The sequence below is a fragment of the Branchiostoma lanceolatum genome, chromosome 7 (assembly GCF_035083965.1).
Source record: "Branchiostoma lanceolatum isolate klBraLanc5 chromosome 7, klBraLanc5.hap2, whole genome shotgun sequence".
Lineage (NCBI taxonomy): Eukaryota > Metazoa > Chordata > Leptocardii > Amphioxiformes > Branchiostomatidae > Branchiostoma > Branchiostoma lanceolatum.
This window is the reverse complement of record NC_089728.1, coordinates 15,018,533-15,028,903: the sequence shown is the minus strand read 5'-3', so window position 1 is coordinate 15,028,903 and position 10,371 is coordinate 15,018,533. Positions and strand designations below refer to the sequence as shown.

The following is a 10,371-nucleotide window of genomic DNA, read 5'->3' as shown; positions in this document are numbered from 1 at the left end:
GTCTCAACTCAAAAGGGGACCTGGTAATTTCTTTTAATTCTATTTACATCTGCTTTGACATTATTCCAGCACCTTTATTTTCTGCATCATCTCTGAAGGGAAAGCTAATAATAAGGCTACTTTCTGCATCACACTAGTTTCACCACTCCCTGCGTACACAATACGGAACCCATGACACTTGTGTGGGGGAGAGCGACAAAAATCAATTGAAATCAACAAAAATTGAAAGGCAGAATGTACTTTAGTATCTCATTGATTACTTCACATCAAAAACAAACATCTAGGGTACCATCCTATCTACGTAGCTTACAAAGGCTGTAATCCCCTTATGGGAATATGGGAGCCCTGGTAAATGGACGGTACCCTGGCTGCTGGTCATGTCATGGGTAGACCCGAAAAAACAGACTGCATTTTGTAAAGATATCGCTAGGTGGCGCTGCTGTATAGTGGTGCGACGAGTTATCAGATTATCAGGCGTCCCCAAGATGGCGACAGACAAGGCGGAAGTACAGCGCAAAATCGCGCAACTTTGCAAGAAAATCGACTCCTTCGGCCTCTCCGATGAGGACGTCTATCGAGTCAGCTCGGTGAGGAAGTTGAGCGGACGCCGTGTCACATGTGCGGGGATACTCTGCGCCGCAGCCGCGGTGCTGGCCGTGATAGTCGCGGCGGTGGCCATCGGGCTCGGCACGGGCCTGATCCACCCCATGGTGCGCAAGAAGCTGACCGAACACCTGTTCACCTTCCTGGAAGGAGACATTGAGAAGGAGTCCTGCATTTTCCCCTTCATAGAAGAACTCCAAGACCCGTTCCGCCCGCCTGTTAACTGTCAGATCTGTGCGGACATCCAGGAAGTGGACAGGGTTCGGAATCTGAAGCCAGATGAATTCATTGCCAGGTGAGTTTGTGTTGTACTTTAGACAAACCAAACCAAAGTGACGTGGCACGGGCAAAGCAATGATTCCTTCGCTGCGATAAACAATGTTGCCATCATTTAGATATCGTCATCGTACAAGCGCATCATTGAATTCGAAATGAATAAAACAAGTTGCCTTAAAATAGTTCAATAACTCCTTGAAGCAATAACTTTGTTGTCTGACAATTTGCTGTGGCAATACATGCCTGCCAATGGCACCTACTGTACAAGATTGGAAATATTCCCCAGAACAGAATTTTGCGTTATGTATCAATTTATATCATAACAACGTAAGACATAAAGACAACGTAAGACATAAAGATTGAATCCTGCCACCTATGACAGTAATGGGACAACATCTGGTTAGATTAAGGCGCAGTTTACATTACGTTTTTCGCGTCAGCGGCGAAATTTCCCGCTGTCGGGAGGCCGCTGTCGCGACGTCTCTAGACACACCGCCCGGAAATCTGACAGACACCTGCGGTGCTTGCATTTCGCCATCTTGTAGAAAGTATCGGGCGTAAGCATAACAAAAGCAAGAAACAAAATTGTATGATTGTACAACGGTAGACGGCGTCTCCCCGCCCGTATTAAACTACAATGCAAAGCCTTGTTTATGTGTAGATATTCCATGCTCATCACTCGTAAATGTGGGGAGGGGGGCACAAGTACGATAAATATATCCCCGGGGAAATGAATGCACGGCACAAAAGTCGACGCGGATCCCGCGAATCTCTCTCTCTATATATATACCGGGGATCTAAGTAGACTTACTGTATGCTAATCAATGCGTGTTTTATGCTAATCGCCGAAACCCTGACTCCCGCTGACGCGAGCCCGACGAATTCTCTTTAGACGGAGTTTGAAGTTGACGGGGACTCCCGCTGTGCTGACGGGCGACGGCTTCGAAGCTGACGGGAGAAAATTTGTTGACAGCGGGACTACGTCGACGGGAATTGTCTTTACACGGGGTTCCCGCTGTCGCCAGTGGCGCTGACGCCAGTGGCGCTGACGGCAAAAGCATAATGTAAAGAGAGCCTTAATAGACACTACAGATCGTGAATTCCTCTCATGTTTCACTCAGGTATGCCTACACCGCGCGGCCTGTGATCGTGGAGGATGGAGCCCAGAACTGGACAGCTTCAGAGTACTTCAGTTTTGGCTACTTCAAGTCTGTCTACAAGCCAGACAGCCCAGCTCTGCTGAACGAGGAGAACAACTGTCAGTTCTTCCCGTACAAGACCAACTTTGAGAGCCTTGGAGACGTCTTCAACATGAGCGAGGAACGGGCGAACCTGGAGGATGGATCCGAACCCTGGTACATCGGATGGTGGGTCCAATATCACTCCTCTACATATAGCACTTACCACTACTGACAAGTCAGCCCTAGCCTGAGTGCCAGCCTTTTTAGCTTCCATCCGCTACCCTAGCTCCGCTGCGGTACCAAAGCTCCGCTGCCGGCCAGCCGCTGGCGAGGAGCAGAGCTTGGGTAGTGTACGGAAGCTGAAAAGGCTGGTACTCGGGATGTTTTTGCCTTGTTTTGCATGACCTAGTTTTTTACCGATCAGCTCATGGTTTTAGATACTTTATCTCCAAGCAGATCTCTATGGGGGAAAAATCGTATCCGCTGGCCAGAATCTACAGCTAGCCCCCCCACGATCCATCATAAGATACCCAAGAAAAAGGACATTATGTAGGGTCTAGCCAGTGGCATACCTTATTTCGTATGGCCTAATTTAATAGAAGGCTAGAAACATGTGAAGTTGACACTTTAATTTTAAACATCCTTTGATTCCTTTCTATCACCAGGAGTAACTGCGATGCCACGGCAGCCAATGATCTGCGGCGGCACTACGAGCGGCCGTACTTCCTCCCAGCTGAGGCGGAGTCCAGTAAGACTGACTGGATCTTCATGGGAAGCCCCGGCTACGGAGCCCACCTGCACGTAAGTAGCTTCTGTGTAGAACCTCTCTTTTACCCTCATCCAGGGCTGTCTCCAGGACCCGTTCCTACATCCCAGGACAGAAATGTGCTTGCCAGTTGGGACGGAAAAAAATTCACCTTGTTTGTCTCAAAAATTGGAAATTTATGACATGTGATTTACGAAGATGCATTTTTGTAGCCTTAAAATGACAGATGTAACAACGAAGATTAAAACATTGGGTTTCAAACAATAAACGAAAAAACTGAAGACAGCCCTACCATCGTCCTACTTTCAGTACCAAAACTGTGTTGTTTACAGGTTTGTATCCCAGGGAGAAAGTTAAACAGGTGTGAAACAGTGTGGTTTGACTTTTGACCTCAAAATCTATGTCATAGATTATGATTCACACCTCATGTTTTACTCTGTCCCCCAGGATTTGTTAGCACCTTTCGAAAAAGAGACCAAAGACAGACCTGTAACTTTCAAAGGCAGATGTCAGCATAGGTTAACTAGTGTTAGACAAATCTTAAACTTGCTGTAGAGTAGCCTGCAGGGACTAAATCACACTTCTAGCTGCCAGTCAGACTTACCAGTACCTCTGGGAATCGAAAGGGCCAATTGGCAGCGAGAGATTGTGTAATACAGGCTATCTGTAGGGATCTTTTAGAAATCATTTTAAAACTAATGGGAACATTTACTCTGCAACTCCAGCTTTCTGACTGTGGGATGACTGCAGTTTAAAAGATGTTAGCTTGCTAAGGATTAATCCATAGAAAGCGTTAAAAGTACTGAAAGATTGTGGTCACTTTTGTGTGTTCCACAGATCGATGCAGTGGAAAAACCATCCTGGCAGGCTCAGGTGAAAGGGACGAAGGAGTGGACGATGGAGCCACCGCCCGAGTGCTACTACGAGTGTCCCCATACACTGAAGGTTACCGTACACCCAGGGGAAATAAGTAAGTATTCATACTACTATAGTACACCCGCTTCATACTTTTAGACTTTTTATAGAAACCCTTACTACTTCTGGTGAAACCTACCAGCAGTCCTTGTAATTGTAAGTGTGTGTGAACATTCTTTTAATTTAAATGTTTAATACTAGCCTGGGTGCCATCCTATTAATACAGTAACTGAGAAATTACATTTCAATCCTTTGAAATATGTGTCTGATGCTCTGTATGCAGCATGGTATGGTACAGTTGAACCTGTATTAGCAGTCGCCTTGGTATAGAGGCCACCTGTCCATAGCGGCCAACTTTTGCCAGTGCCTTGAGTGACTGCTATAGACAGGTTTGACTGTAACTGCAGATTTGTACTTTTGGCCATGATTATTTTCGTGGGGATTTGATTTCGCAGTAGAAGGGGAAAGGAGGCTTTTCCGGTGTGGTGGTTTCCACTGAAACAATTTTGTAGTACAATATAGAAATTCATTGGAAACTGTATTGTGAATTCGTGGTGAAGAGGTCAACACAAAACAGTGCAAAACCTATTATTATTATTTAAGGTCACTGAGTACATGTATAGAAATATTCCTCTAACAAACGATTCTTCATTTTCCCCAGTTGTGCTGGACACTAACAAATGGTTTCACAAGACGCTGATCATCGGGGATGAGATGAGCATCACGATTGGTTCAGAATACGACTAGACAAGCGGACGTCATTAGCATACAGTTTAGGGAGCTTTTAGGTCTGTACATGGGATATTCTACTTAATATCAATAACTTTTAAAGAGTATTTTTCAGAGCGAAAAAGTTTGACAACATTGAATAAGGTAGGGGAGGTGAAAGAAGTTTTGATACACAGGCAGATGGCAATTTAAACAATAGTTGGTCACAGGTAAAGGTGTTCCTTATATTTTTGACATGAAATATCCCCACCTGGTTAATACAAAACATTCATTAAGGGCTACAACTGCAAGTGAAATTTCAAAACATTCAATGTTCCATGTATCAGAAGTTTGCATGTGTATCAGATTCTAGAAGAGTGTATTAGCTGGATCATGGTTTGAACTGTGCATGTTTGAGGTCAAATGTGAAGGCCCCTGACTTTAAAGCAGTTCTTGTCTAGACCATGCTTTATACCACATCCAGATGTGTTCTGTTCATGTCTCAGGGGTCTTCAACTTTGACATATCTCCAATGATGTAGCAGTTGAAACCATGAACCAGCTTCCAGTCCTTATCAAAGAAACAGTAACTGTTATAGTTTATGCAAAAAGCTTTTAAAAAGATTAACCTAGATGCCATCCTAGTACTACCGGGGCTCCTACACTTACTACCCTGAAAGAATTGATTTTTTTTAGGGTAGCCAACGCAGGAGCCCCGGTAGTAATCTTGGATGGCACCCAGGCTACATGGTCTGTAAATGCACAAGTAGTGCACGTAGGTGTGAGCTGAGTAATGATATAGACCACTGGTTGTGGCTTTTACAAAATAGTTTTTAAACACATCAGGTCTTATAAGCTGGTTCAATATATGGAACAATAAAGTCTTTTACCAAATCATGCAGGAAAACAGCTTGTAAGCAAAGTATAAGAAAGTTTTTGTAAAAGGCTGTTAATCCAAGTGAACAAGACAAGCAATATCAGTGAACTACAGCTCTATTTTTGTAAGAGGCAACTTGTATTTTTGGAGGGTGACTGTTGTCTACTGTCAACTATAAATTTGTGAAAATTTGTAGGTGTTCTCAAACTTGTGCAGATCAACTCTTACATATCTTAGCTGGATCTTATTGTAGAGTTTTGGGTGTGGGGGATCTCAATATTCCAGTGTTTTACTTTTCCTTGTCATAGATTGTCCATGCTGTAAAGCTGTTATGCAAATGGCTGTTTTTGGTAATTTGCAGGTATATCGATTATGAATCATTCCTTAATTCCAGTTTCTGGATCTTCGTGTACTTGAAAAATTAACACTGGAGGCAAGTGTCATAGATCGGACCAGACATAATGCGTATGTGCCTTGTATGCGTTGCCATGGCAGTGCGTTGCTTGCCTTGTGTTATCCATCATTCTAAGATCCAGAATAAGGATTATTTGTGATTCTAATGAATTCTGAATTTGTGCAATCGTGTGGTGTTTTTAATAAGCAGAATACAAAATAACATTTCCTCTTGCTTTTAATCAATCTCCAAGCTTCTCTAGTTATTGATGGTGAGTTTTCCCAACTCAAAAAGGACATACAGCCTTCACATTCTTGCCACATCTGTTTGAATATTATTCCAGCATCTTTATTTTCTGCAACATCTCTGAAGAGAAATCCAATACAAGGCCACATGACCAAAGGAATGAAACTGTGTCGTTGGTCATCTAACAAATCAACAAAAAATCAGCTGCAAGGAAGACACAGAATACTGCAGAAAGTCATTCAGTATCTAATTGATGACTTCAAACAAATCAACAACATAGACATGTGAACTTACAACATATTATCAAGATATTTTACTTCCAAAATGTCTGCACCATATACTGACCAGTAGCCTGCTGGGTGCCATCCTAGTTAGTTTACCAGAGCTGTCGTACTGTGGGAATATAAAGCTGTTAATTAACTAGGATGGTATCCTGGCTACCGGTCAGTACTGGACATGACTAATGTTTGTAGGAATCACCCACAAAAACCTAACAAATACACTTTCATCAAAAAGCCTTGTAGAAAGGTCACACGTTTTCACTGCAAAATCAATCTTCTTCTGTCATACCAATATAAATACATTTATAAATCTACGGCTATTAATTATGTCTGTATGACTGATGTATAGTGGGATTTAGTAGCTTGTAGATGGTGATCTTTTGGTTATGCAGTAAAAACATGAAAAGATACATATAAAAATGTTACATGAACATACACAACCAACATTATAGGTGGTGAAAAGAGAAGGATTGTTTGAAGAAGTCAACACTTAAAAGATTTTTTCCATTACGCATAGTTTTAAAAGTCTGTATCTAAAATATATTATTTAGCTTCTGTGTTCATTCTATTATTTTAAAAATGATGTACAAAAACATCTGGTTTATGGCACCATGTTGTTCCACATTTGTCTAAAGGTAACTGCCATTTTCTAGCATGATCTATAATCTCCATTCAGAGTGTCATGTTGAAGGATACCTTATCCAATCAAATAAATAACGTGTGAAATCAAAGAAGCACAATCATCTGTAGGTGGTTATAATCCACATTTGATTTACAACAATCACATTCCCAGGGACACTGGGCTACTTTCAACACAAACAATACCATATCACCTAGCAATACAAAAAACAAACAAAAATTCACACGTCTTACTCAGTGTTGGAACAAATTTCGGAATAACATCTGGATAAAAAGAGTTCAAGAAGTACAATTTTTGTGACATACGTGTCCTGCAACATAATATGATTCATTTTTCTTTAAAACTTTTTAGCATACTAGTGCCTGAGGAAATGGGACTTAGTCCTCTAATATTTCATTTATTGTATGTTAGAATTATGCCAAATTTCACTTTTTGTCTTGCGTACTATCATATAAAACACCCAATAGACAATATTCAGGATCTTTTTGCACGCAGGGAAAAATGGAGAACTCAGGGAAATGCAGGAGGCAAGCCAAATCATCACCATAAACAAACTGGACACACACTAGTTGTCATGGTAACATGTCTCTTGCCTCTTGTGTTATCCATAATCATGCCATTATCCAGAATATGGCCTACGATGCTCAGAACACACTTCACATGCAATGGTTACCATCCTACCACTTACATTAACACAATTCCCATCATGTTGTATCACAGAGAAAATTTTCCAAGTAGACTACTGGAAGATCTGTATCAGGTTTACAGAAGCCTAAATGGCACCGGGTGTTTTCTCCACTGCCTGGTCCCCGCCTCCCGAGCGGTCACCCCGCCACTGTCGCCAGCTGAAGAACGACGCGATTCCATACACGATTGTCGTAAAGAAGGCAAAGGCCTGACAAGAAAACAAATCATTTAATTTTTGCGGATTTCATCAAAAAGGGGAAAAGTATATCATTAGGCAAAAACACGAACAATCCTTTTTGTCATTTAATAGAAAATTGAGAGTGGGAAGGAATGCATCTGCATACATGTGAATCTTTTTGGATCTATGTGTAAACTCACATTAGATACTTTTGATTTGATCAATGTGGAGTAATGATAATAGAGTGTATCATCAAGCAAAAATATAGCCTAATCCTCTTCCAAAAGCACACAATTTTGAGTAAGAAGGAATGTATATGCATCACTTAAAGTAACATTGGTCACAAATCTAATTAAATTCACATTCCCAATTCAAGTGTTTTTGCAAATCTTGATATCATAAAAACATCCAAAGGTAAATGGCTGTTCCATGTGAAAACTCACCCCTGCTGCCTTGTAGGCATCACTGCTACCAGCGAAGGCCACCTGTAAGATGGCAGCGATCAGGTACAGAACCGTCACTCCTGTGTTGTACCCCAACTCCTGTGGGAAATACACCCTAGATATTGTATGGTATTGTATTGTAATGATATCGCATACTAGATAAAAGGATGAACATTCTTATCCAAACCTTAGCAACAGCTCTTACATGATGTACATGTGTACATGTACCTCTCAAATTCAAATTCAAACCTTCCAGGGTACGACAGTTATTTTGTTCATTGGATTTGTGATTTTTGATCCAGATGGACCCCTACTCTTCTTGATAAGTATGGTTGGATCTTGAATATGCTCGAGGTGTGGCTTTCCTCAAACACAGGCCTCTGGCTTTATGTCCCATACGAGAGGAAGTCGAATGAGGAATATAGATGTAAAGTGCCTGCTAGTTATTCAAACTCAGAACCTTTAGGTTCTAACAAAAACGTCCTTGATTCTAACAACCCTAACCACAGACCACCTTGCCACCTACATGGACATGGAGTTCCACAACAATTGTAGCTCTGCGTGGGCCCGCTAGATAGAGCAGCTTGGAAGCACTGTGTGAAGACTAGCCAACTGCTGCCCACCCGTGTCTGGGAGGTACTACTACTACCACTACTAAATGAAGGTTATTTGGGCTGTACTGACCGCATATTGCCAGGGAACGAACGTGACCTTCTCGTGTATGCCGCACATGAAGAGCAGTAGTCCGAGCAGCGTGATGAGCCAGCTGGCCACGGCCACGAACATGACGTACACCTGCACACCTGAGTACGCGTGCACCACGATGATGATCCACACACACAGGCCTAGGACCTGCCAACCAGAATTTGGTCAACTTTACTACATATAACTTGTAAGAACAAATATTTAGGATATAACAAATGTTACAAAATGTTTGGTTCACACTCAAATTTGCAAACCAGAAGAATTGGGCAAAAACAAAGTATACATTACAAAATATGCTACCCTGGTCAGTTGTTGTTGTTGTCAAAGTATTGCAACTTGATACAATTGTATGCAAAGATTAAGATTTTCTCAATCAGCCAATAACAACATCAACTGAAGCAGGTATCACATCAGTTCACACTGCAATGCACTAGCCTCCGTTGCAGACTCTGAAGCGGCTTTTTGGGGGGCTAAATAATACACTTTTTGCAGCCACCCCGTAACTATCAGCCATCCTGTAACCATCAGGCGGCTGATGGTTACAGGATGGCTGATAGTTACGGGGTGGCTGCAAAAAGTGTATTATTTAGCCCCCCAAAAAGCCGCTTCAGAGTCTGCAACGGAGGCTAGCAATGCACAACTTTTATAATTTCTTCCTCAAATGATTTTCACATTTTTTGTGGAAAATTCATAATTTATCTGATCATGAACAGAAACTTTCCTAGATCTACAAGTAACTGTCACACTTCTAATCTAATAGCTTCGATGTTGTTTTATATGTAGTATGCCTTAGTATGATTAAAGTGTAACTTTACACTTTACAGGACACCCTACTAGTACTAGCGCACAGAATGTAAACTATTATGTTACAAACTGGATATCAACATTACAGCAACAGTTAGCAACTTGCAACTTGTTTGGTATCTTAAAAATGAAATAAACAACTTTGATTAACCATCTACGCTCTAAAACCAATATGCAGAAGCAAATAAGCTTTCTTAATGCATTCTGTCCATTACAGAGCAAATCTAACTGTAAACCTACACGATTCTAGCATAACAACGTGCAAGTATGAGCAAAGGAAGGAGTGGCAAAAATTACTCACCAGTTCTGCAACTTTACAGATACCCTGGGGCGTTTTGAGGTACCCCAAGTTGAGAAACCGCCGAACAAGGCTCTCCTGAGGTTGCTGTGCCGTATCAGCCATGCTGAAAACGTCTTAAAGGAAGGATAAAGTCTAAAGAATTCCGCGAAGAAGCTGATCTGTAGTCCACAAACACACCCCTCCCAAGGCACCGTTATATTTGTTGACCTTTGAACTGTAAAAGTTTGAGTAGGATGTACCATTACTTTTAGAGGGGGGTCGAGGGACCTCTATATTTTGTCTGCCTGTACTAACTTATAGTTACTGTTAGGTCATGTTGATTTGATTTGATTACACATGTATATGGTTAATATTCATTCGGGACCCC

The 10,371-nt window shown here is 41.7% G+C and overlaps 2 protein-coding genes across 2 annotated transcripts; one reads left to right on the top strand and one right to left on the bottom strand.

Annotated features, from left to right (window-relative positions):
• The first annotated feature begins 448 nt into the window (after nucleotides 1-448).
• On the top strand, nucleotides 449-5,960 carry LOC136437836 (uncharacterized). Its single transcript, XM_066432360.1, has 5 exons — nucleotides 449-898; nucleotides 2,001-2,246; nucleotides 2,726-2,861; nucleotides 3,664-3,796; nucleotides 4,403-5,960. Exons 1-5 carry the CDS (start codon nucleotides 486-488, stop codon nucleotides 4,486-4,488), a joined length of 1,014 nt encoding a protein of 337 aa, XP_066288457.1. The 5' UTR covers nucleotides 449-485; the 3' UTR covers nucleotides 4,489-5,960.
• A 70-nt stretch (nucleotides 5,961-6,030) lies between these two features.
• On the bottom strand, nucleotides 6,031-10,331 carry LOC136437837 (plasmolipin-like). The gene is made up of 4 exons (XM_066432361.1): nucleotides 10,005-10,331; nucleotides 8,879-9,046; nucleotides 8,195-8,293; nucleotides 6,031-7,781 (listed from the first exon to the last, which is right to left on the bottom strand). Exons 1-4 carry the CDS (start codon nucleotides 10,104-10,106, stop codon nucleotides 7,659-7,661), a joined length of 492 nt encoding a protein of 163 aa, XP_066288458.1. The 5' UTR covers nucleotides 10,107-10,331; the 3' UTR covers nucleotides 6,031-7,658.
• Between the last annotated feature and the right edge of the window lie 40 nt (nucleotides 10,332-10,371).

What these genes read in the sequence shown, in the direction of transcription:
- LOC136437836 (XM_066432360.1), top strand. Translation starts at nt 486, where the DNA reads ATGGCGACAGACAAGGCGGAAGTACAGCGCAAAATCGCGCAACTTTGC. An exon ending in GAACCCTGGTACATCGGATG is followed by an intron (nt 2,247 to 2,725) that starts GTGGGTCCAATA and finishes TTCTATCACCAG; the next exon opens with GAGTAACTGCGATGCCACGG. An exon ending in CGTACACCCAGGGGAAATAA is followed by an intron (nt 3,797 to 4,402) that starts GTAAGTATTCAT and finishes CATTTTCCCCAG; the next exon opens with TTGTGCTGGACACTAACAAA.
- LOC136437837 (XM_066432361.1), bottom strand. Translation starts at nt 10,106, where the DNA reads ATGGCTGATACGGCACAGCAACCTCAGGAGAGCCTTGTTCGGCGGTTT. An exon ending in TCTGTAAAGTTGCAGAACTG is followed by an intron (nt 9,047 to 10,004) that starts GTGAGTAATTTT and finishes TCTGGTTGGCAG; the next exon opens with GTCCTAGGCCTGTGTGTGTG. An exon ending in ATGCCTACAAGGCAGCAGGG is followed by an intron (nt 7,782 to 8,194) that starts GTGAGTTTTCAC and finishes TTTTCTTGTCAG; the next exon opens with GCCTTTGCCTTCTTTACGAC.